Raw genomic sequence first — 27,718 nt, 5'->3', positions numbered from 1 at the left:
TAATCATGGAATCCACACAGTGTGGAAGTAGGCCATTAGCATCCACATCGACCCCCTGAAGAGCATCACATTCAGCACGGTGGCTCAGTGGAATCAAGCCCTGCTGCCTCAAGCACTAGGCACCTGGGCTTGATTCCACCCTTGGGCAACTGTCTGTGTGGAGTTTGCACATTCTCCCTTCATCTGCTTGAGTATCCTCCCACAGTACAAAGATGTGATGGTGAGGTGGATTGGCTATGGGAAATTTAGAGTTACAGAGATAGGGTAGGTCTGGGTTGGATACTCTTTGGAGGGTCGGTGGGGACCTGTTGGGCCAAATGGCCTGTTTCTACACTGTAGGGATTCTATGACAATCCCTATCCTAACCCAGCATTAATCCCAGTAATAATGGCAGACTACAGCTGAAGAAAGAAAGAAGGGTAACATAGCAACTATAAAAAAAAATTGCACATTAAGCATACATTAAAGGGTAACAGGAAATATGAAAATGTTTGGAAAATGGTTAAAAATTAGGAAGGTAAAAAGAAATTTAAAAATCATTCACAGATACACATAAAAAGGTCCTGATAGGGATATACCACTCATGATCATATGATAAATTCACAGGCAATGACAAATGGGGGAAAATATTTTTGGCTTTTCTCCAAATCAGTGTGGTGTGTGCCAGTCAATGTATTTGCTTTAATAAGGTGGGATATTTGCATTATACCCCAAAAAAGCTTTCATTGGATGAGCATGTCGAAATGTATGGCATTGCTGTGCATTTCACACCAGTTGATATGTCCAATATATTTATTTGACCTTGGATCCCATCTGATATAACATGACTATATATGTTAATGTCTCAGCCAGGATCAAAGTGATTAGATAATTTCCATTGATTACACCTAGCGATCACACTGGCATTGACTTGTAAGCATATGGGGAATCTAGTCTCCACTCACTGTGCATTTCTGGTCATGTATCCCTGCTTGTTTTCTTACTACAGCAATCTCCTGATTTATATATTAGTGATGAGTCTTGTTTGCTGTAGTTCATGTATGTATTTCTGTAGTGTGTTGTTTAAACAACCTGTCTGCTGCAGTCTTGCTCTACCTCCAACTGATAGTGATAATAAGCAGCACAGTGGCTTAGTACAGAAGAAAATTTTCTACCGTCTTGGCTACATTCAATTCCTCAAGAGGGGAATGCCAATGCCTCGCATATGAATTGCCCAACACCACATAACATATGATTATGAACATGCACATGACACAAGTCAAAAATTACAAGAAAACAAAAATCAGTTTGGTGAAAACACATTTTAATACAAGACTTCCAACATACAGTGCCTAGTGGCATAAATAAAATGTTTACTAATAACTGTAAAAAGTAAAATCGCTAATAATGCATTATTCTGTTTTGATTTGCCTGCCAATCACCGTGGTGATAGATGAATCAGTTCTCTCCTGGCCATTGCAGATCGAAGCGCACATGGGGTATGTGCGCCATGTTCTATTATGGCTTCAAGATCCCATGGCGTGTGCATTAAGCCAGCTCTAGAGCTTGACCACCCATGCTAGCACAGCACACGTTTATTGCAATGGTTTTTTGCGAGTCCCAAGTTCCAAATACCATCTCTTTGTGGTTCAGTCCAGTAAAGTGTGCGGCAGACATCACACCTACGTGATATCCTGTGAGAATAATCATTTTTAAAAATAAAAGCAGTAAAATTTTCTTAAAAACCCCTCTAAACTAAAGTTTAAGGTGATCTATGAGAGAGGGAGGGGGAGAGAGTGCGTGAGAGCGAGAGGGAAAAGAGCAGAGAGAGAGAGAGAGCGAGAGCGAGAGCGAGAGAGAGGAAAAAAGGAAGAAAGAAAGAAAGGAAAAGAGAGAAAGAGAGAGAAAAAAGGAGAGAAAGAAAGAAAGAGGGGGACAGAGAGAAAGAAAGGAGAGAGAGAGAGAGTGAAGGGGGGGGGGGTTGTGAAGAACTGAAAAAAAAAGAAAAAGTCAAACCCAATTTCATTTCAACAATTCCTAACAAGCCAAGCGTTTACAAATTGCAGTATGCTTTTAATAAAAGGATTGAGGCTGTATCAAAAATTTAGTAAAAAAATTAGATTGAATTTTTTATTTTAATCATTTCTGGCTGACTAGAATATAATCTACCATAAGACCCCTGTACGTCGGCAGGCAAGCTGAAATGGGAGGAGCAGGACCCAACAGGCAAGTAACTTTATATTAACCGCACAAATTAGAGGGGGAAAGGGTGTATGAGAGAGCAAGAAATGGGATGCACAAGGCAAAGGGAAGAAACAGAGAACCCAGAAAGTTAAAAAACGTGCAAGGCAGAGGAGAGGCAGCTGAGGTGGACAGAATGCCAAACGTGAGCATGAAGAGACAGCACGTGAGGTGAGAGAGATGTGCAGCACCATCTCACAGTCCAGTGATGCACCGGACAACATGAAAGAACCAGTGACCTTAAAGGAAATGTAGTTAGCGAACCAGTGAAGGAGGCCAGACAGCAAGAAATGATAACAAGCAAAATGAAAGTTGACAAGGTGTCCCAAAAGCCAGAGCAGAGAAAAGTTCTACCTCAAAATAATTAACATGGCCAAAACTAGAAGTATAAGTTTAGGTACAGTGGATTAAATGTAAAACAAACCGATTTCAGTACAGTCTCTGACGTTTACATTAGGCTACTGTTTTGTTATACTTCCGTTGCTAGACACGTGAATAGAAAACAGTACAATTAGTGTTAAAGGCAAACCGTATCAAACATCCCCCCAGTGCTGCCCGTGGTCTCTTTAGCATTTTAAAACAAATGTTCTGAAGCCTGCGATAACAATGTACAGAAACGATCAAAGTAACAATGCTGACTGGGAGACCGTCCCGTCAATTCAGGGAGGTGAACAGCAGCGCGAAGGGCTGCAGTGAAACATCAGCATTATTTACTTCCAAACCGACAAACCCAGTGCTCAGAAAATTAAAAATGATGGCAGGCTTCCATTCCCTACAGACAGCACTGGTGTGGAAAGGGGGGTGGGGTAGGGGCATGGGGCTTCCAGGCTCCTTCAAGTATTAGGGGGGGACATAAGGTGGTGGGGATCTGTACGGGGTCATGTTCTTTGGACGGCAGCCTTTACCTTCCATTGGCGCTGTGAAGGGTGGTGGGGGCTGGTAGGGTGGTGCATTGGGATCCTCCTCTCTCAGAGGAGTGTATTCACCAATCAGATCCTGGCCCAAGGGGATGGCCTCGTGGCTGGACTGGCTGGGATACTCCGGAGGAGGAAGAGGGGGCTTCTCCTCCTGAAGGATGAGCGGGACGCTGGACGAAGGAGGGGGCTTGGAGTCATCGAGTTCATCTGCAAAAATGATAGGAACACCTTTCTTGATGAAGGTGGCTTGGTCCTCGATGGTGAGCTTCCCTTTCCGCTTCTTGCGGTAGCAGATCATGGCGATGATGCCCGCAATGAGCAGAATGGCAGCCACCACCACTGCCGGGATGACAGTGTGCAAGTAAACGTCATCGTTGCTGGTCCTGGATGGCCCTTCACCAGCAGCCACCAACACGGTGGGCTGGATGGGAGGCTCAGAGAACGGAACTGCTGGCACAAACTGGATATTCTTGCAGCTGCCTGTGCCCGTGACAGACACATTGATGGGGGAGAACTCCGGCTCCATGGTTGCCGTGAAGACCTGGTTAGGCTTGCCATCATCGTCTGCAATGCGCCTGCTCAAGGACTGAATCTGCTCCTTAGGACAGGGCTCGAGGGGCAGCGTGTTGTTAGTCCATTCGACCACAATGGAGCCCTTCGAGATGCTGTGCAGGGTAATGGTGCTGCTGTTACGGTCGCCAAATGCATAGGCCAGCTTCTTGATCAGCTGGATTTTTTTGTTGACGTCGTTGGCCACCTTCATGTGATCTCCGTGAAACCGGGCAGCAAATTTGGCGCTCGACTTGCCATTGTGAGGCCGGCTATGCACATGGACCTCAAAAGCATCCACAGCCGTCAGGCCACCCTTGTCAGCAGCATGCATGAAGTACTCGTGCTTGCCTTCGTGCCCGGTGTTAGGCAAGCCGTATAGCAGCTGGCTGGTGCCATTGAACTTGACCCATGAGTTCTCGGGCAGTGCCTGCTGCTCCCTGAGCTTGAGGGTCAGCTGCAGCTTGTCAGTGGTGCCATCCTCATCGTCATAGAAAGTGTCAGATGGGATCTTCACCTCGAAGTAAGTTCCCACCCACGAGTCCACACGGTCAATGTGGTTTGTAAGCTTGGGTGGCTGATTATCACCAACAGGCGGCCGGAAGGGCTTGGTGGCATGGACAGGGCTGGTCGTACGCCTGGTGGGTGGTGAGGTGGTACGCAGCTTGGTGGATGGCTTGCTTGTGACCCGTGGGGCCTTGGTTTGTCCCTTTGGCTTACCAGTGCTGGTGGTAACTGTCGTTGGAGTCGTAACTTGTGGTTTCAAAGTGGTAACCCGTGGTTTCTTAGTCGTGTGAGGAGGCAGCACAGCAGTGGGCTCAACATAACCAGGCCTGGTCACAGTCGGTTCAATCTGGCCAGGGATAGTTGTACTTGACTTTTCCAACACCCTGGTTGGTTGCACAGGACCCAAAGTGGGCGTGTGAGTGATCGTATCTTTTGGTCTGACTGTTTTAACTGGCCTACTTATCAATGGTTTCCTGATTGGTGGTGCCACTCGGTCTGTAGTCGGTGCAATAATTGGGGAGGTTGGTGTTGGGACTATATGACTGGGAGGTTCCCTAACTGCGGTTGTCGGCGGCAGTGCAACAATGACAGGCGTTGGAGTGAGATTTATTTGCCTTCGCACTCTCTTAGTCACCTGTAGTTTCTTGTTGGCAATGTGCCACCCTACGACAGGGTAGCCAAGCTGAGCAGACATGGTGCCCTCCTTGGCTGGGATCTCCACGCTGCTGATATTAGGGACATTGTTCTGATTTAAGAAACATCCAATCTTCCAGGACACCAAAGCCCCGTTCTCCACGACCTTCTTTGCATTCCCAGGTCCAGCCATAAAGGCAGACATGTCGAACAAACGGTTGTTGACAACTGGAACAAGCTTCATTTGATGGAGTCCCACCTCTGCAAACTTCTGCATTTGTTCCAACAGCCCAATCCGTTGCTTGGCTGTCATCTTGGTGAGGTCAGCATCGAGGATCACAGTTAAAATGGTGAGGGGTTCCTCAGGCCCACAGACAGATGGCGTAACCTCATTGACCAACTGCGACGCCACAGTGAGGGGAGCGCTGTCTAATGGGTCATCTGGAAGAACTTCAATGGAGAAGACATCTTCAGCAAAAGGCACAAAGCTTCCATTGGCAGCCACCTCCAGGGCAGTGGCTGAGATATAATGGACCCCTCTGTCTGTGTCCAATGGGAGCCCCTGAAGTGAATGATTCACTGGGTCCCAGTGCAGCCATGAGGGCAGTGTCTCCTTCCCAGACTCTGTAATCTAGGAAGAGAAGAAAGATACTGATTTACTGTCTTTCACACAGCATTTTCATATCAAATCTCAGCCCACAGGGATAAAAACCCATTCATTACTTTCTCGTGGTTCCAAACAGATGTAATCAAGAGGCCTGATTCATTTTTCCCACTCTCCCAATTTGGCAGAAGGCACCATTTAGTGACACATGGTTCAAACTGCTTTCTATGGCATCAATGAACAGCCATGGAGATATTTACTCAACAAGCAACAGATGTTATTAATTCCAGAAACCAGCTTTATAAATATTTAAAAATGTTCACAGCTACCAGGGCACAACCCTACTCCTTTGAAGGCTCCTTCAGAATTGCTTTATGGATTTTCAAGTGCTATACTACACTCTCTCAAATGCCTCTCTCAGATGGTGAGGTCATTCCAACAAGACACTTTCTGTTCTTGGTTTTAAGTAGTTAGCATTTACACTCAACAGCAGAATTAGAAGAATTCACCAAAATCCTCAAAACTGATCAACTTTTCTTCAAAATTAAAACTGCAAATGAGGAATGCACCGACTTCCAAGACACCGCCATATTTAAACTGGTATAAGACAACTGACATGAGTGAGCAAAAGTTTCTTTTAAGACAACACTGCACACTATTACTCACAAAAGCCATTACCCTATCTGGGCCTTCCCGATTGGCGAGGCTACAGGTAATGCTCAACTCCAGACCTCCCCCAAGACCGCCCTTCCCATACCCCAGTCTTCCCCTGACACCGCCCCTCCTCCGGGTGCTCCAGTTCCTCCCACAGTCCAAAGACGTGCAGGTTACGTGGACTGGCCATACTAAATTGCCTGTAGTGTCCAGGGATGTGCAGGCTAGGTGGATTAGCCATGAGAAATGCAGGTATATGGGGTAGGAGGGGTGGGGTTAGGTGGAATAGTCTTTAGAGTGTTGGTGTGGATTTGATGGGCCAAATGGCCTGTTTCCACATTGCAGGGCTGCTATGGCATGGAAAGGGACAATTACAGAGTGTGATCCTATGCTCCTAACCAACCTTCCTCATGACAATTCAGTCATATTTATTTTAACTGACATCATTAAACTTATTGTACAGTGCTTTCATTTATTATCAAATTTCATTTGATGAATGTTTGACAATTCAAAAAGGAAAAACAATATACTTTAAACTGTGGTCCTTATTATAGCATTGTCAATACATCTGAAACTCACTGTAGTTTGAATATACATCTCTAATGTAACTATCAAATGCAGTACCCTGTAGGATACAGGTCAATATTTCAAAACCCAACTTGGCTGGCACTTCACATGCAATAATTTCCCATTTTCTGACCTAAGATTTTTGTATGGGTTTCAACAGCCTAACTATTACAGCTCCTCACCAATCAGAAAGCCTCAATTTACAAATCTGAATAATTAGAGCCTGCTTTCCGCCAGAGATGTGTAACAAATAGGATCTGTGCCGGGGAAATGGGGCCGAGAGAGAGACAAAGAAAATCTTTGGTGCAGGGGTGGATAGGGAAGTTGAGGGGGAAGCAGAGGAAACTGAGACAGAGGGAGGAGCGAGCCAGAGACAGAATTCCCCACTTTTCAAAATTGTGCCATGTCACAGGATCTTTTATCTCCAACTGAGAAATTCAGATAAAAGCAGTCTCTCATCTGGATGATAATACCTGTAACACTCTCCCAGTGCTGCAATGGACTGTCACCCCACATTATGCATTCAAGTCTCGAACATAGCAGCATGTAACCAAGGCTGCACTAAAAAAAAACAACTTTGTGGAAACAGATTAGCAGAAGCTGAATCTATAGGATACTCCAAACCGTAAAACCTGCCTTTTTGCTACAGTATTTTCAGCCTTTTCCAGAAATTTAATGCAATTCAGTCAGAGCCTGCAGCTTGTAGAGCAGTTCTGTCATTAGAAAATCAAAAATGGAATTCATTTTGCTTAATTAGAAGTCTTTCACGCAGAACTTTTGCCAAAAGTTGTTTGAAAGCTTAATGATGCTAATGGAAAAGCAACTTTATATTTTCACTATAATATGCTCAATGAAATAAAATTTTATTGAGCAGAATCTTCCTCTTCCAAACTTATGCTGTAATATTTTTTATTTATGCTATTTTTTTGTATAGACCTTCATCCTGTATGCTGCATTATTTTCTGTTAAAAATGTAAGACTAATGAATGGGTCTGTGGACAAACCTGCTACCCTTTTAAAAATACAGATATATTTCTTGTTTCCAATTCTTTGCTTGCTAGGCAGTATCAGTTATTACCTACAGTAACTGTTACCCTGGAAATCTCATCCTCTATCTCATCCAGAATACTAGGATATAAAGCACTGTCCCTTTCATTCAATCAGTGATAGAAATGATGTATAATATGTAGTATTGGACTAGTAGCTATTAATTCAATTGCAATACAAAAACAATGTTTAAAAGCCAGTAGCATTCAAAATCATGCCCCACCACCAGCTTAATTCAACCCAAACTTGGGCAGAGATTTTTGTCGTTGCCTCAGAGACCACAAGCTTGAGGGAGCTGCCAAACCACATTAAAAAAAAACAGGTTTGCTTGGCTATATAATTTGGGTTTGAGTTCAGCTGACAGTTGTAGAAATTGAAAATCATTGAGGTAAAGACAATTTAAGGTATGGACTGTTTAAATTATTAAAATTTGTTTGGAATTCCAAACAAGCTGCTAGAACTAGTCAGTGTTCCTGGTATCGGATTATAGGAAGATTACTATATAAAACAGCCTGGCAGTGAGGTCATATATATATCTTCTTTTTAGCACAATTGGCTACTGCAAGCATATAACCAATTATTCTAAGTTAGCTGATAGCACTTTCACTTCAAAGTCAGCTGATCGTGGGCTCAAGTCCCACTCCAGGGACCGGAGGGAAAACACTCCAATCTGTTGCTTCATTGCAGAGACTGAGGGAGTGCGGCACTGTTAGTGGTGGTGTTTTCCAGTTGAATGCTGCTGAAAAATGTGTTGCTGGAAAAGCGCAGCAGGTCAGACAGCATCCAAGGAGCAGAAGAATCGACGTTTCGGGCGTGAGCCCTTCTTCTGGAATGAAGACTTATGCCCGAAACGTCGATTCTCCTGCTCCTAACCTGCTGCGCTTTTCCAGCAACACATTTTTCAGCTCCGATCTCCAGCATCTGCAATCCTTACTTTTTCCAGATGAATGTCAACTCTCATTCAGTGGGCAAGTTGTCATAGCACTAGTTTAAAGAATAAGAGGGGTCACCAGAGACTTCTGGTATTTATCACTCAATCAACACTCAAATCAATATTACCAGTTTTGTAACCTGGGATACTCAAGGGTGTTGAAAGCTATTTTAGAGATTAAAGTTATTTCTGTGTTGTAGCCCTGTTTTTTATTTCTTTATGATCAACATGTGGACTGAGGTCTAACATTTGAGTAAAAAATTAGGTCTGCAGATGCTGGAGATCACAGCTGCAAATGTGTTGCTGGTCAAAGCACAGCAGGCCAGGCAGCATCTCAGGAATAGAGAATTCGACGTTGAGCATAAGCCCTTCATCAGGAATGGTTGATGAAGGGCTTATGCTCGAAACGTCGAATTCTCTATTCCTGAGATGCTGCCTGGCCTGCTGTGCTTTGACCAGCAACACATTTGCAGCTGAGGTCTAACATTTAGCCATTTTTCAAAGACTCCATCAGAAAATTCCATAGCATAGCTTCAATTAGGTATTTCAATGCCTTCTAGGACACAATGTACATCAACACTGGGCAGCAAGCTTCTTGACTGGATCTACTGCTCTATGGAGTTTATTACGAGATGTCGCACTCACACAGACAACCCTGAAATTAGCTACTACGCAGATGATGATATTTTAAATGATGCATTCAAGAATTCTCCAAAAGAAAAAGAGGCTATAAAATGAAAACCTGCAATTTCCGCAAAGTGGGAGAAATGGAGGGAGCTTTTGCATCACTTTATGAATCTATAAACTGGGACAATGTAGCGCCTCGAGCCTGACCCATCATTCAATAAGATCATGCCTGATCTAACTTCAGTCTCAACTCCACATTACGGCCCATCTTTCCACACCATAAGGATCGGCCTAACTCTGCCTTAAAAATAATCAACTTTGCGTCTCTCTCTCTTCCTGAGAAGGTGGTGGAGGCAAAGATTCATGACAGTCAGACAAAAATAACATCCAAATGTCTTGTTTTACATGAATGATCTCCGATTTTTAATCGGCAATCCCTAGTTCTAGATTTTTCCCAGGAGGAAACATCCCGTCCAAATCCACTTTGTCAAAACCCCTTAAGATTTTGCACATTTCAATCTAGATATTTTTCCAAACTCCATCGGTAGATGCAACAGGTAATTAAACGGCAAATGGAATTTTGTCCTTCATTGGCAAAGGGATTGAGTTTAAAAACAGGGAGATTATGTTGCAGCTGTTTAGGCCACAGCTGGAGTAGTGTGCGCAGTTTTGGTCTGCTTACTTGAGAAAGGATGCGTTGGCACTAGAGGGGTTGCAGAAGAGGTTCACTTGGTTGATTTTGGAGTGGAGGGGGTTGGTTTCTGAGGGGAGACTGAGTAGAGTAGGATTGTATTCATTGGAATTCAGAAGAACAGCCAGGGGGAGGGGGGCACGAGTTATAGAAACAAAATTATGAAGAGAATACATAACCCAGAAGTAGAGAGGATGTTTCCATTGGCAGGTGAAACTAGGACAAGAAGGCAAAGCCTCAAAATTAGGGGGAGCAGCTTTATGATGAATTGAGAAGGTACTTCTTCACCCAGAGGGTTGTGAATCTGTGGAATTCCCTGCTCAGTGTAGTCATTGAGGGTTCCTCATTGAATGCTTTTAAAACTAAGAATTTTTTGAACTGTAAAGGAATTAAAGGTTATGGGTGAGGGGGCAAGTAATTGGAGCTGATGTCATGAAAAGATCAACCAGGATCTATTGAATGGCAGAGCAGGCTCAAAGGGCCAGATGGCCTACTCCCGGTCCTAGTTCTTACGTACACATCTATCCTGCCCAACTTTTCCTTAAGGCAACCCAGCCATTCCAGGTATTAGTTTAGTAAAACATGAGCTTTTCTTCGTCACAATAACCTTTCATCTGATTCCTTATCGAAATATCTTCAGAAAATTCAAGTTTACTGGATCCACTTAGTTCCTCTTTATCCTCAGCACGTTATTTCTCTTTACAGTTGCCAACCAGCAGGATTGTCCAGTCCTGCATATTGCGGAACAATATTATCCTGTCTTTCAACAAAGCGGATGCTGCAATTTGTCAGTTATATGGCCTTCAGTGAGGGATGAACAACATAGCTCTATCAATAGTGAGGTGCTTGATTCACTACCTGGGTCAGTCCCACTATTATCAAACATCAAACTAACATTCTGAAGTGCTGAGACATCCACAACACAATGTTATGGACCAGGCCAGACTTCCTCAATATTTTAAGAAGGTAGCCTACTCCCTAACATTTTCTTATTTTAAAGTCAGACGTGAAGTGGATATTCCAGGTGTGATGCAGCTGGTCAAACCACTCTGCTTTAACCAAAATATAATTTATTTAAACACTACAGTTGAAACATGAACAAAAGAAAATGGAACTTAGAGTAAGTTAACTACTGGAAAACTTAACTGACCAATACAGCAACTTAACTAGAGAACTGTTCCAATCCAGTAACATCCCATTAAGAAACATCTTGGCAGAAAGGTAGATTGAAACACAGATTCTTACAGCAGGAGGGAACAACACCCAAAGAGATTTCAGAGAGAAAATCAATCAGGGGTCATTTGCTGAAGCTTACAACCTTTTTGGACTCCAGCATCTTGAGACTGCCATAGCTAAACCAAACTAGAATAAAACCTGAACTGGGAGAACTGGCCACTCCCCTGGCATTGTTAAACGAGGCTCTTCTCAGACCCCTGGCTTTACGACCACTCAAACAACCCAAGGACAAAATAACCTTGCTAAAGTGACAGCATCATCACAATAAGAAACTTTGAATGTCGTTAAACAGTACCATAAATGTAGCCATTAATAAGAATGTCTTTGCCTAAGATTTGTGTGTGAATGGGCTGCATACATGCACGTTCAGGAAGTTTGCCCTGAAATATTGTGGATGCTTGGTCAATTCCACCAGAATTGATCTTTGTTAGGGGAGGGTATTAAAGGGGATGTTAGCCAGGTGAGTATATGGAGATAAAGTACAAACCAGTCACAACAGTCTGAGCTGAATGGCCACCAACTGCTCCTCAGTCAATGAAATGCTTAAAGCCATGTCCCATCAATTTACAGAGCCAAACATATTGCCGTCAAGATGATGCTGGGAGCATCTGGTTTAGACTCTACCTGCCTAAAAGCAAACTACAAATGGAACTTTTCAAACCTCCTGGTACAAGTATTCAACCAAAATAAACTAAATGAGAAATAGAAGTTCAAACATGTTCCTGAGTTGACAGGGTTCCAGGACCACAGGTAGTAGATCTCTGCATTAAGGAAATATCAATGTCAAACTTCATTTTCCCCCTTTCCCAACCTGAAAACATTGGACGTGTGCGGTGATAGAAGTTCCACAAACCCGAGTGAACGTCTTCTGGATTGAGTAGGAATGCAAACATCATCTGACCCCTCTCTCTCAGGAGTGATTGCAGTGCCCAGAGTTCTGTTTGGACCACTAAACCACCAGAGCAGGGAGGGAATGTGTTCTACAAAAACTTCTGCTTAATGGATGAACTTGCTGAGGTAATCATAGGACAGTTTAGCACATAAACAGCCCATACTCCAGTATTTCTTCATCAGCCAACCCCCAAAGGGTCAGTTTAGGAAAGATCTGTTTAACTCAGGTAATTTTCCCCTGTAACCCTTCAAATCATGCACCATCCTCCTTTTAAAAAATGTTTTCGATGTTTAAGAGCCTTTTTAGCCAAGACATGGATGTTGATTTAAGTTTATGAAAGGTATGTAAATGAAAGCGGACACTAAAATTTGGTGTTTTGGCACGAGCAAGAGAGGAATGTATGTTATCCACTGTTATCTAAGGATGTTTAATTAAATATTATTATTTTAGGCTGACATACCACGGTACTAAGAGAATGCTACATGATCAGTTAAATAGTGGCCCAACTAGTCTCCTCAGCTGGAAATACACTATTTCAATGAACTGTTTTGAAGAGAAACATGAGTTTTTCCAGCATGTACTGGCCACTATTTATTCCTCAATCAACATGACAAAACAAAATTGATCCGGTCACTTATTTCACTGCCGACAGTGGGAGCTTACTGCGGGCAAATTGGCTGCTGCATTTCCTACTTTACAGGTGTGACTACACCTCAAAAGTACTTCTCTGGCTGTAAAGTGCTTTGTGTCATCTATGAAGAGAACAATACAAGGGTAAGCCTCTTCCTCTTATTTGCCCCCTTACTGTAGTTGTGGGTAAAGTGTTGGAAAAGGTATAGAGATAGGATTTATAATTATCTAGAGGAATTGTCGACTCTCCCTAATCAACTTCTGTTTTGTGAAGGATAGATCATGCCTCACAAAGCTTATTGAATTCTTTGAGATAGTGACCAAACAGGTGGATGAGGATAAAACGGTTGATGTAGTGTATATAAATTTCAGTGCGGTGTTTGATAAGGTTCCCCACTGAAGCCTATTGCAAAAAATACAGAGGCATGGGATTGAGGGTGATTTAGCAGTTTGGATCAGAAATTGGCTAGCTGAAAGACAGAGGGTGGTAGTTGATGGGGAACATTCATCCTGGAGTTCAGTTACCAGTGGTGTATCACAAGGATCTGTTTGGGACCTAAATGACCTAGATGAAGGCATAGAAGGATGGGATGGTAAATTTGCAGATGATGCTAAGGTCGATGGAGTTGTGGTCAGTGCGGAAGGATGTTGCAGGTTACAGAGGGGCATAGATAAGCTGCAGAGCGGGGCTGAGAGGTGGCAAACGGAATTTAATGTGGAAAAGTGAGAGGTGAGTTACTTTGGAAGGAGCGATAGGAAACAACGAGTACTGGGCTAATGGTAAGATCCTTGGTGGTGTGGATGAGCTGAGAGATCTCAGTATCCTTGTCCATAGATCCCTAAAAGTTGCCATCCAGATTGATAGGATTCTTAAGGAGACATATGGTGTGTTAGCTTTTATTGATAGAGGGATTGAGTTTTGGGGCTACAAGGTCATGCTGCAGCTGTTCAAAACGCTGGTGCAGACGCACTTGGAGTATTGAGTACAGTTCTGGTCACCGCACTGTAGAAAGGATGTGAAGCTTCAGAGACAGCTCAGAGGAGATTAACTAGGATGCTGCCTGGTATGGCGGGAAGATCTTATGAGGAAAGGCTGAGGGACTTGAGGTTATTTTTGTTAGTGAGGAGGTGGTTGAGAGGTTACTTAATGGAGAATACAAGATAATCAGAGTGTTAGATATGGTGGACAGCAAGAACCTTTTTCTCAGATGGCAATGGCTAGTACAACGGGACGTAGCTTTAAATTGAGGGGTGACAGATACAGGATAGATTTCAGAGGCAATTTCTTTACTCAGTAGTAGGGGCATGGAACGCACTGCCTGCAACAGTAGAAGATTTGCCAACTCTAAGGGCATTTAAATGGCCATTGCATAGACATACAGATGAGAATGAAAAAGCATAGGACAGACAGACTTCAGACTAGTTTCACAGGCCGGTGCAACATAGAGGGCCGAAGGGCCTGTACTGTGCTGTAACGTAATGTTCTAGGTTACTGCAAACAGTTTTGTTTATCAAAGTGGCAGATAGCTGTGCTGGAGTGTGGAATACTTCCTCATTCCCGATGTCCCAGTGTCAGTATCCAAATGCTCCTAAGTTCAGGTACACAGTGGGGAGATACAAAGAAAACCTTTCTATATTCTGCCATAGTTTCAAACACATCAGTGCGATGTTATTTAAGCTCCTCTGACAACCATTCTATGGCCTATCATTATGAGAATGACAACTGAGTGACAGTCTAGGGCAACTTCATACTGCGGGCTCCTGTCCAATAGGAGGCAAATTGAGGCAACCCAAATTCACCTCAACCCCATTAATCTGAGCTAGATCTGAAGTGGAGTATCAGAGACGACAGATTGGTCGCTTTAACCCATACGAGTGGCTCAGTTAATAAAAAGATAGTTATAAGCAGGACAAAAGCTCAGCACCAGCTCCATTCAGTCAGGACACAAGTAATGTAAAATCGTGCTAGATCGCAGGAACCAAATATGATCCTGGCAACAAACTCTACATCTTTTACAAATGGCCCTTTGTGCAGAGGGGATGACCCACTTTTCATTGCAGCTAGGTCTACTTTAATTCCACAAGGACTGTGCAAGAAAGACAGCTAATAAAGTATTTAACATCTGCTAGGAATACTGCCTAACAGTTACCATCCAACATGCTGACAGCAGCACTTTTAATCCATCCCCCTCAACTTCTCCTCAAGCTGTTTTTTCTTCCCCCCCACCCCTCAGTAAGATTAACAGTTACAGAATGATTGCCCCACCATGAAAAAACAACAATGGCTGGGGAGGGTAGTCAAGGTCGACAGAGATTTAAAGCACTGCAGGACTGCAACATGGGTTTGAAGAACCATTCTGCAAACGGCAAGAATAATTTAGCAATAACAAGTTCTACCTATGCATCTACACAGAACACAGCTTAAAGTAGAGGGGGCCAGTGGGCAGAGCATCTGGCACTAACAGCTTCACTACTTTTGGAACCCCAAGACTGGGAACATGGCTGCCACACAAATTGGTTATTGGAAGGTAGAGGAGGAAATGCCTGCGAATAAATAAAGTCCTGCATGTTTCTAAATACACAGGGCACAGGCTGACATGAAGAGCTGAATAGATAGTAACATTCTCAAGCTTAATACTAATTTGAACGAAGCTCATCTGCATCAGTGCACATTATTTGCAAGCACAGAAGCACGATGAGACAAAAGTTGAAACCAAGTCAAAGGAGGAAACATGGTTGGTCACCAAATCTCAGCCAGAGGGAATTTATAAAAGAAGGAGTCTTTTTTTTTTAAAAAAGGAAAAGGTATGTGGAAAAGAAGTTGGGGGGGGGGGGGGGGGGGGGGAAGAGATTAGGAAAGTATTCTGGAGCTTGGAGTCCAGGTGACTGAGGACGCACTCAATGGTTAGGTAGAAAAAGTTGCTGATAAACGACAAGCCTGAGGTGGAGGGACATTTCAGCATTAGATCTTTAGGAGTTCATAAAAATAAGGATGGATGATGCCTTGGATGCAACAGAATACAAAGGTAATTCTCAGTTCAACATGTCACTGGACTGGGAATCAGTGTAGGTCAGTGGGTATCAGGGTGTTGAGTGAAGCAATACTTGGGTGTAGATCAGTGTACAAGCAGCAGGCTTTTGGATGTGCCAAATGTTATGAAAATGTGGGACATGGGAGGCTGCCCAGCTAGGAGAGCCCTGGAAGCGATGGTCTAAAAATAACAAAAGCATGGGCAAAGTGTTTCAGTCTCAGCTAAAACATTATGGAGGTGGAAGCAGATGGTCTCAGTGATGGCTATGAACAGCATGGATAGATCCTGCCTAAACTGCACCAACTTGTTTGCGTGCTATGTTTATGAAACATCCTGATCATCAGGACTGACTTATCTCTCGGTTTTATCCATCAGTATCCTTACCCAGACCTTCATTGCAGATGGTAGACTTGCCCTGTTCCATCTGTAGAATTCTTGCCAGCATCACATGACCACTTCCACACACAGCTCCAGATAACCTGGTAGTTCCCATTCCTCAAAAAGACTAAGGATAGTACACCTGTCTGCATCTTTGACAGGATTCTTCTTTCTCCCTCCTCCCCCGCCCCCACCCTTTCAATGGTAGCTTCAAAATTCATCTTTTCATCTATTCCATAAATTTCTATCCCCAAAACTTTACTTCATAAGATGGAATCTACATAAAAGCTATTATTGCTTTCTCAGGATCACAGCAGCAGCTAATGGTCATCAATGGCTGTGCCGACATCATTTTCCAGGGAACACTAACTGATCAGTCAGAGGCAGACTTGACGTGCCTTCCTCAACAAATAGGACAAGTTCCCAATTCTGGGAAGATGTAGCTCAACACAACACCTCCAAGGCAATGCAGCTGAAGCTGTTATGTTCTGCCTGAACAATGAACTGTAGCAACTTGAAGTTTCTTTGCCAAAGCATTTTTGGGAGAACAAGATCAGCAAATTCTTTTGAACAAACCATGTAAACCTCCACAAAGTATGCAGCAATGATCAGTACGGAATGATCTTCAGCTTGTGGTGGTGGACGGGGATGGGGAGGAGAAAAGGAGGAGAGATGAGAATGGATGTGGGAGGGCAAACAGAAGAGCAGACAAGGCAACAAAATAGCTTTAGTGACCCCCATCTAATGTCCCCCCTCTTGAGCCTTTACATCCTGTGGTTAATTATCACACATCACTCGTTGCCCTGGCCGTTAGTGGATCTAACTTTTGAGTTGACACTTCGTCACTCGGCCAGAAGAAGAGTGTTCTAATGCCAGAAGGAAATGTGGGTATAAATAGATGGGTACTACTTTGCAAAAGCAGACATTAATTTAGGTGTGATACCTGACCACTCATCAAATCCAGTCATAGGATTCATTGCAAGGCCAAACAATCCAACCAAAATTCAGGGCATTTTAGATCCTTCTTTGGTAAGAATGGATTTAGAATATTGCATAGTCTGGAATTTACCACCTTCTGAAGGGCAGAGGCACTGGCACAAGTTCAGGCTAATGTAGCAAGATTGATTCAGAGACCAAGGGAAAAACTCCAGATTGTGAAGACAAGTGCCAGAATGGAACTTGTTTTTACTGGATTGAAGAAAGGAGCTCTGGCCCTGGCTTAGTTCAACTAGTGTGGTATAAGGCATACAAATCAGATGATATTATGATCAATTCCCAGTCTGCATTGAAACCATTGATCTCATGTGCAGCAGCATTAGGAACATGATTGTTTTTAGCACCCTACCTCAGCTGAATAACAGGTGAACCATTCGTACATCCTGATAATAAGATCCTTAACTTATTTTTTTCAATTTAGTAATATTTCACATTAACTGGATTTCTTAAGATGCCTGAAGCAGAGATCAATGCCCATTTAAAGCTTTTTTGGGATGTAGGTATCACTGGCAAGTCTGGAAAGCTGTCTTTTGTTGCTCTTTAATAAGGTGATGGCAGCTCATTTTGAACTGCTTCAGTCTGTGACTCTGATAAGGAATGAAATTACATGTCCCAGGTCAGTGAGAAAGTCTTAGTTGGGAGCTTGGAGGTGCTGACGCTCCCTCCACCTCAGACCTTGTCCCTGGAGTTGTTGGAGGTCACAGATTTGTGGTGGTGCATTTTCCGAAGTTCATCCTGTGGACTGCCCACACTCCATAGCTATAGTGAGGGTGAAGGAATGGATATTTAAGCCAGCAAATGGGATGCTGTTTTGTTGGGTTGCTTTGGCCTGGATGATGCTGAGCTTGAGTTGTACTCCTGTTGTTTCAAAGGGAAAATGAAGTGTATTTCATCATACTCCTCACTTATGTCTAAGTCAGATCTATTTGTTATAACTGCTCTAGTAGCAGTAGCATTTTAGCAGCTGTTCCAGTTCAATTTTTGCTAGTCTTCAGGATGTTACAGATTAAGTAAGTGGGCAAGAAAGTGAAACATGGAATTTAATGTGAAGGAATCTGATGTTAACACTATGGCAGGAAAAGCAAAAACATGCAATAATTTTTAAATAGGGACAGGCTGAGGAATGTCATTTCTCAGATGGATCTGGGTGCTCTCAGACATGGCTAACATGCAAGTACATCAAGTAATTAGGAAATAATACAGTATTCTAGACTTTCAATCCATTTGTAATAAAGGCTGAGAAAGTAAACACGCCTGATGGCATTTGTTTAGAGTTGTGATGGGACCACACCTGGTATACTATAAAGCGAGAAATAGAACGAACAGCAAGTCTAATAGGACTGTCCAGAACATTTTGGAGAATGATACTTGGCTTGAAACATTAAATCTATTTCTCTCTCTCTGGCCAGTTTGCACATTCTCCCGGTGTCTGTATGGTTTTCCTGCAAAGACATGCTGGTTAGTTGGATTTTCTATGCTAAATTGCCCATCCAGGGATGTGCAGGCTAGGTGAATTAGCTATGGGAAATGCAGGGTTACATGGATAAGGAAGAGGGGCGAGGAGATGCTTTTTGGAGGTTGTGAGAACTCAATGGGCTGAATAGCCTGCTTCCGTACTGTAGGAATTCTAGTTATGCTGAGATTTTCCAGAATCTTCTGTTTGATTTCCAGCATCCGCAAATAGAGTCAGAGATGTACAGCATGGAAACAGACCCTTCGGTCCAACCTGTCCATGCCGACCAGATGTCCCAACCCAAACTAGCCCCACCTACCAGCACCCGGCCCATATCCCTCCAACCTCTTCCTATTCATATACCCATCCAAATGCCTCTTAAATGTTCTAATTGTACCAGCCTCCACCACATCCTCTGCAGCTCATTCCATACACATACCACCCTCTGCATGAAAAAGTTGCCCTTTAGGTCTCTTTTATATCTTTCCCCTCTCAGCCTAAATCTATGCCCTCTAGTTCTGGACTCCCCAACTCCAGGAAAAGACTTTGCCTATTTACCCTATCCATGCCCCTCAATTTTGTAAACCTCTACAAGGTCACCCCTCAGCTTCCGATGCTCCAGGGAAAACAGCCTCAGCCTATTCAGCCTCTCCCTGTAGCTCAGATCCTCCAATCCTGGCAACATCCTTGTAAATCTTTTCTGAACCCTTTCAAATAGTGCAGAACTCCCTCAATACTGCACAGCAAGGTCAATCTGCATTAGATGCTCCCTTGTACTGTGAGTCAGCAGTGCTAACCACTGACCCCACCATATCACCCCTTGAAGAAGGCAGAATGATGCTAAGTGAACCAACCTGAAACTCAAAAAGGTACAAGAGACTGAGGTTCCTGTCAAAATATAAACGTGCAAGTGTGATTTGAAAGTGGCAACACTTAGTATTGTAGATTGCAATGTTAACTGGATTTCCTGGGGTTGCACTAATTACCTCAGGGATCACAAGTCAATTTGCAAAAATTTACTTTCATGGAAGTGCCACCCAAGGTTAGTCTACTTCTCTCAGGAGATAAACTGTTAGCTAAAGTCCACTGCAGTGCAGACGTTGCACATCTGGTGCAAGGAGGTGGCCAGAAAAATCAAACTCCTCCTTCAGTTGCCTACTTTATTTATTTATTTTCTCACTCCTTGAGCATTATTTCTCATTGAATCAAAGGTGTCAACGACAGGCTAGTGACAGGGGAATAAAGCAACCCAATATTTTCCAAACAGTAATATTGACACTTGGCCTTTGAAGCATCATTTGAGAACACAAATATCATTGCCAAAACACCTGTACAAACAGGTTAATAGTTGCATACTTTGGCCTGCATGTGAGAACAGGTTTAACAGCAAGCTTTGTGGTGCTACAGAAGGGCCAAGTTTTTATTTATTCAAACACATGTGGTACAGCAAGCAGATTTGTGACAGAGGAACCAGTTCTGCAAGGGATTGGTTAAAGATGATATGGAAGATTTTAAAACATGACAAATAAGCTCATGAACAAGTCTAAATAGTGGACAGAGCCTGCTACTTGCAAAACTTTCACAATACATCTAGGAAGTTTCAGTGCAGCACTAAAATTTCTGGGATGGAAGTTAACTAAAGCAAACGAATTTAAAAAGGTCTATATGTGAATTGCAGATTTCTTTACTTGTATCACCTTCCTATGCAAAAACAGTCAAGAATGGTCCACCATACAACTAGGTTATGGTCAATCTGCAAATCAAATACACGTACCTAGCCCCATTTCATGTCCCAATACCTTTACCTAACAAAGATTTATTAAGGGGAGAAAATTGCAGATGCAAGAAATACTGCATCTTAAAGAACAGTCAATGATCAGTCCATACTTTTAAACATCTACTGTATGGCTACATGACAGGCAGGGAGAAAGGGAAGAGTAGAATGTCTCAAAAATGATTGCAGTTTGATTGAATTATGACCATGTCGTCAATCAATAATGCCATGAAACATTGATCCTCTCAGTTGGATTTAAATTCAAGCCAATATTTCCTGACGTAACTCGGCACTGTATTAACTCACTGCACCCCATAGTGGCCTAATTTCCCACAACAAATGTGAATATGTGAAGTTCCAAATCCTTCTTGTTGAAAGAATTATAACTTATTGATATTTGATTATTGCATACAAGGCACAGAAAAGAAAACAGCGGTAAAGGATAGCAATGACTTAAAAAGGTTTTAATTTTAGGGAAATGGGACTCAATGGTTTTATAACTCTCTTGTTGTTCTTGAGGTGGTGGTGATGATCCTTGGTCATAAACAACAGCAATCCATGTGCAGCATGTCCTCCCCCAGTACTTTCAGAGAGTAAGTCCAGGACTTTGACCAATTGACGAAGGAAGGGCAATACAACATACAGTGCTGTAGCATTAGGCCTAACCCTACAGAACAGAGAACACTGACTTGCACCTTCCACAAGAATCTAGAAAAAGGCAATGCAAAACAAACACTACATAAACAATTACAAGGATTCAAAGCAAACTAAGTTGAAGTGTTTTAAAACATGGGAGATCAACAAGGAACAGTGCATGCCAGAGGGGCAATTCATATTTTCCAACTCAACTAGAGTTAAATTGAGCTTACATGGATGTTATAAAAATGAATTGTTTTAATATGGGCAATAGCAGCATTCTTATGCTTACATATAAAGAGTAAATTCTTCAATACAATCAAACATTATTTACTAAAGTTTAATGTTACACACATACAAACATCAAGATTACCAAGGATATTTTGCTGAAGAAACAAATTACAGGTCAGTCTATCAGAGACCTTCCTTCACCATGGTTATGATCTTACTCCATGTAACTGTTTTTTATCCTAAAGGTTTTGGCATTCCTCAACTTGGCATCCACTCCAGATCTTTATTCTGACATTTTACAGTCGTGGGTTGTAGGGTAGAGTTTTCGGGATAGCTTTCTTTATGTGAGACCATCAAAACAATATTACGAAGTCTCTAATTTAAAGTAACAAACTGAATATAAATGTATGCGAAATGGCTTTAGAAAATGCTGCAGTAATTTTTGGTTCAAATATATTCAATCTTCTTGCAGTTGTTTAACTTTAGCCTTTTTAAAAAAATTACAGAAGCAATCTAAAATGGAATAAAATTATAATAAAACTAAATTCAAGTAATCTTATTGTTGAACTAGATTTAACCTTTCAATCTGAAGCTCCAACACTGCAGAAATACCTGCTGGCTTGCAAAAAACCCAACCTGAAATAGAAACAGCAGCGTACTCCTCCAAATGATTTAGTTAATAAACACTCGGTTGGGACTGAGCTATTCAGAGACCATAAGACTTTAAGAAATAGGAATGGAAGTAAGGCCATTTGGCCCATCAAGTCCACTTCGCCATTTAATCATGGCTGATGGGCATTTCAACGCCACTTACCCGCACTCTTCCCGTATCCCTCAATTCCTTGCAAGATTAAGAATTTATCAATCTCTGCCATGAAGACATTTAACATCCTGGCCTCCACTGCACTCTGTGGCAATTAATTTCACAGGCACACAAGAGGAGGAATAGCTGCTGGTCTCCTCCCTTCTCGCTCTCTAGGAAGATGCAGCCTAGCAAATGGGCAATTTGCACTGCTGGCTTGTTTAGACAGACTGAGAACTATTAACTCGCTGGCACCCAGAAACAGGGTGGGACAGGTTACACGAGAGGAGACAGCTTCCAGTAAATAAAGAGTCTTGAATGCAGGGACAAAAGGCAGAAGATTAAATGAGAGAAATCTGGGACAAATACTTCTCTTTTCATGCAGAGGAATGAGGCACTGTGGAAAACAGTACCAGAGTTAGCGATTAAAGCAGAGACTATGTTAACATTTAATAAGATTAATAAATAATAAAACACAAGTAGAAGAGAGAGATATGGAAACCGGTCAGAACTTACAAGGAGGATAAAGTCCAACACTGACTAGTTGGGGTGAATGGGCTGTTTTCCCTTTTAGAAAAAGAACCAAGCTATTTCCTGATGTGGGTTTCTGCACTGCTCTGGGTACTGTCACTGCATAATTCTTTTAAAGGCAATTTGTTGTTGTCAGAATTGGAAAACTTCTGGATTTTGTCTCTTAGTCAATTGTTAAAAAAAAGTCTAGCTCACACTGTCCTCCAGCTGTAACTCACCTCACAAAATTAATCTTATTCAGCCCTCTCCAGTAAACCAAGGCCACTGAAATCCCTTCACAACTGGTGTGTGGAAGACTCTTAACTGCAATTGGGGCAATTATGGGCAGTCAATAAATACTGGCCTAGGCAGCAACACCAATACTCAATTAATTTTTAAAAAGTGCATTTAACCAAATACAGGATTCAAAGCCAACGCAATGAGATACTGAAAGCCTCACTTGCCTTCAAAAACAAAAAGTGGTTGCAGAAGATCTTGTCAATACCTTAGATGTCCAAAGGTGACAAGGGGTGGGGTGGGGTGGGGCAGAAAAGGATGACAACCTTACACGGCCCATTCACATTACAAATATGGCATCTCCAACATAAAAGTAAAGGGCATTTATAGTGCAATGGGAACAGCGCAAATATAAACAAAAGCAGAATACTGTGAACTTTATCTTAATTCATTTCCAGTGACCACTACAGAACCTGTTGGACTATAAGCTGGTGTTGTGTAACTTCTAACTTTGTCCACCCAATCAACACCAGCACTGCCACATCATTCATCTGATGAGTTTCAGGATCACAAAAGTGAATACATTTAACCTTCCTTGTGATTGAGGATTTCCATGACTTGTAACACTTTATAGCTGAGAATCAGCCATGCAGCCTACAGCATATATGGTACACATGATTTTACAACCCTCAACTTTCAACCCTGGCAACACATTCTTGTCTTCATGTTTTTATCTATTTACACAAGCCACCTCAAATTACTAGACCCATTACAATAGTGAATATACATAAACGCTACATCACTGGTTGTAAAGCAGTATAAGAAATCCTGAAAAGCTACAAATATACAATCGCCATTTGACGAAATTCAATGGTGCGACCTTAACCCTTCATAAATGGAAACATTACGTAAGATTAAGTGCTCTTTAATAAATGTACACAAAGTAAGTGAAGTTGAACTGTTTAAGACTGGGTGTTGAAAGGGGTCAATATACAGCCATGAACGTTTCTGCATTTTTCAAAAAGGTTCTTAGAACAATAGTTGTTTTTCTACTCATTTCTCTATGGTGTGGCAACTGAACCCTTTCAAAAACTATAAACCGAAAGAACTGCAGATGGAATCAAAAACAGAAGTTGCTAGAAAAGCTCAGCAGGTTGGCAGCATCTGTGAAGAGAAATCAAAGTTAATGATTGCTTATTGCTATCACACATTGTCACATGGCAGTGGAATAAAATTCAATAGAAACTTTCAAAATCTCATTGGGTAGATTCCTGAAAACAAAAAAAGGAGCTGTTTGTAGGATTATAGATTCAGCAAAGGACTATAGGACTAAATTAGCTTGTTCACCACTGGCATGGTGGACTGGAGGTTCTCCTTCACTGGTGGAGGATTCCAATAATTACAGGACTGCCATACCAATGTTGTTGCAGTTGCAACTAAATACTGAAGCCATCTTCAGAGATTAAAGCTAAAAGAGAAAAAGATAGACAACGGTTGATAGCAGCCACTACTGTTGATTAGGTTTAGACCAATTGTCGGTATTAGTCTGAATACAAATTAAATGCATGACTAAACTGCACAGATTTTTGTATATGATTCAACACGACTAGTTTATAATCTAATACACCTTTATCACAATAGTTGGACATGTGTAGCTCAATATCTACAGACATCTTTCCCTCAACTTCATAACTACTTCAACATCCACGTGCAGCACTTCACACCTAATTTAACTGTTTTCAATTTAATTTACCATTGTTTATCATGGATCTTCCAGCTGCAGTGATTATTTCAATCCAGTCTAAAAACATCCACTTCGATGGATCCAAAACTAGGCAAGATAGAATCTGTACTACTTGTAATTCCAACAGACAGCATATTTTATAGTTACAATTGGTTATGGCAAGAATAGATGATATTGAAGTGTATGTTCTTTGACTTTTAGATTTTCCTTCAGAATTTGGAGTATATCCACACAGGATTCCTTCCTATGGCATCACCCCCTGTCCTAATGGGAAGGATGCTAATTCATAATCACTATTAGGAGTGCCTCCTCTCACAGTATCACTGTTCCCCTCTTTCTTTCTCCTTCCCAGAATAATGTCAATTCTTACTGAAGGAGTAAATTACTGCAGATGCTGGAATCTGTACTGAAAACAAATGGTGGAGATCAGTGGGTCAGACAGCATCCACGGAGAGAAAGACAGCAAGCAAACATCAAGTCTAGATTACTCTTCAGAGCTGAAGTGAATTGGGGAGGGGCCAGCATTTATGCTAATCAGTTGGGGGAGGGAGGAGCATTGACTTAGAAAACATTTTGATAGGTTTTCAACATCTTTTCTACCCTAACCGACACCCACCACGCCCAACTATACCAGAAATGCTGCCCCATCCACACTTCACTTCAGCTCTGAAGAATCATCTACACTTGAAACATTTGCTTGCTCTCTCTCCATGGATGTTGCCTGACCCACTGATTTCCAGCATGTGTTGTTTTCAGTCAATTCCTATTGAGTTGCAGTGCAGTGTCATTCTCACAGGATCCAGTTCTACCTCTCCTGGTCACCTGGGCAAGAAGCTATAGACCGTACTTGCAGTAAGTCACAGCAAATGGAACACTGACCCTATCCAGAGCTCAGACAGAGAGTTGGGGGGGGATTTTTGGGGGTAGTGGTGGTGAAGGGGATTCACCAGGTTGAGAGATATTCCACTGAAGCACTGGGCTTCCATTCTCAAAAGGAATTCACTTTAAATCACTTTGTACTGCTCAGCATGCCAACCAGCGCTCAGCACTAATCCGCTAGATGTCAAATGTTTTTAAATACAGTAACTGGCAGCAGTGATCGTAGTGGCAGCCCTTATGAGGAAAAAGTTATAGTTAGATCTTCAGTCAACTTCATAAACAGGAGCCATTGCCAACATTTACCTGATCAGCAGTACTGCAAAGCCCAATAGACAAGTCACATTTAACGCAAGCACAAAGATAGCTCCAAGGTTAAATATACTTCTCCATGTGGTACTTCACTAAACAGAGAAGGATGGTGTCACCTTCAATCCCACAATTTGTACAGAGTGCCTGATATGGCTCATGTGCCCAGAAGTTGTAGATCTCAAGATGCACACTAGATTGTAGAACATTAATTTAGGCCAATGTTTCAGCACACTACTGATACAGTGCCCGTCCTTCTGATGAGACATTAAACATAGCCCTGTTGGATGGATACGACAGCCCCCAGGAAAGCATATCGAAGAACTGCAGAAGAGTTCTCTCCTCTGTCCTGATCAATATTCACCTCTTAACCAACATCACTGAAACCGACGTGGTCAGTAGTGGAACAAGCCTGAGGGACTGAATGGCCTACTCTTGTTACTATATTGGTATCACGCTATTGTCTGAGGGGCAGAAGAACAAGAGGGCATGGAATTGGCAAAGTGAGCAAGTGACATGAGGGAAACATTTTAAATACCAAGTGATTATTGTCTAAAACAGTCTGGGAACGTGGTGGATGCAAGCTCAAACCGTGGCAAAGGAAACCAGAATGTTTTTTTGAAAAGGAAGAACGTTATAGGAGAAAGTGGGATAATGACACGAGGCGATTTGCTCAGAGCCAGTGAAGACAATACGTTTCCTAACCAAAATAATTATGATTCAGTGAGCTGACAGGCTGGAATGTTTCCGACATTACAATAGTGACTATAGTTCACAAGTATTTCATCAGGAGAAAGGGAGTGCAGGGAGATGTGCCACATTGCGATATATACACAGATCAGAGTGACACATGACGCAAAGGATAATAAAGATTTTTAAGTGCCCTCAGCAGCAGCAGCATCTGAAAAAAGAGCTGTTCCATTCACTCCAAAAGTGGAGCGCTCAGGCATTAGCTTAGTCTGATGGAACAGGGTGTTGTCAGAAAGATGCAAATCCCATTGCCAAACATCTGCAGTCTACAACAATTACATCTTAGTTCACAGCCATGCTATGTTCCTCTTAACATTTCCAGCCCAATTTACATGGTGTTATCACCTCCACAAGTTGCTGCAGGTACTCTTTAAAATACTGTGCCATTTATTTGACAGATCCAATCAGACCCTGTACAGCACAGTAAGGTGTGCCCCATTTCAGATTCCCTCGTCAGGTCCACACCCCCCACCAACCCAACCTCCACTCCCGGCACCTTCCCCTGCAACCGCAGGAAATGTAAAACTTGCGCCCACACCTCCTCCCTCACATCCCTCCAAGGCCCCAAGGGATCCTTCCATATCCGCCACAAGTTCACCTGTACCTCCACACACATCATCTATTGCATCCGCTGCACCCGATGTGGCCTCCTCTACATTGGGGAGACGGGCCAATTACTTGCGGAATGCTTCAGAGAACACCTCAGGGATGCCCAGACCAACCAACCCAACCACCCCGTGGCTCAACACTTTAACTCTCCCTCCCACTCCACCGAGGACATGCAGGTCCTTGGACTCCTCCACCAGCAAAACATAACACGACGGTTGGAGGAAGAACGCCTCATCTTCCGCCTGGGAACCCTCCAACCACAAGGGATGAACTCGGATTTCTCCAGTTTCCTCATTTCCCCTCCCCCCCACCTTGTCTCAGTCAGTTCCCTCAACTCAGCACCGCCCTCCTAACCTGCAATCTTCTTCCTAACCTCTCCGCCCCCACCCCACTCCGGCCTATCACCCTCACCTTGACCTCCTTCCACCTATCACATCTCCATCGCCCCTCCCCCAAGTCCCTCCTCCCTACCTTTTATCTTAACCTGCCTGCCACCCTCTCCTCATTCCTGATGAAGGGCTTATGCCCGAAACGTCGAATTTCCTATTCCTTGGATGCTGCCTGACCTGCTATGCTTTAACCAGCAACGCATTTTCAACTGTGATCTCCAGCATCTGCAGACCTCATTTTTTACCCATTTCAGATTAGTTTACTGGGGCGAGAGTCAGAAGAGCTC

The 27,718-nt window shown here is 42.7% G+C and overlaps 1 protein-coding gene across 2 annotated transcripts in view; it reads right to left on the bottom strand.

Moving 5' to 3' along the window:
* Positions 1-1,286: 1,286 nt before the first annotated feature.
* Positions 1,287-27,718, bottom strand: part of dag1 (dystroglycan 1) — a 104,629-nt gene continuing 78,197 nt past the window's right edge. For both annotated transcript variants that reach the window (XM_060835755.1, XM_060835754.1), the window contains one exon: positions 1,287-5,457. In XM_060835755.1, coding sequence (XP_060691738.1) covers positions 3,061-5,457 — 2,397 coding nt within the window. In that variant the 3' untranslated portion in view covers positions 1,287-3,060. The remainder of the gene's footprint in view (positions 5,458-27,718) is intronic.

This window comes from Hemiscyllium ocellatum, chromosome 14, assembly GCF_020745735.1.
Source record: "Hemiscyllium ocellatum isolate sHemOce1 chromosome 14, sHemOce1.pat.X.cur, whole genome shotgun sequence".
NCBI lineage: Eukaryota > Metazoa > Chordata > Chondrichthyes > Orectolobiformes > Hemiscylliidae > Hemiscyllium > Hemiscyllium ocellatum.
The sequence above is the reverse complement of the archived record's forward strand: the minus strand, read 5'-3'. Positions and strand labels throughout refer to the sequence as shown.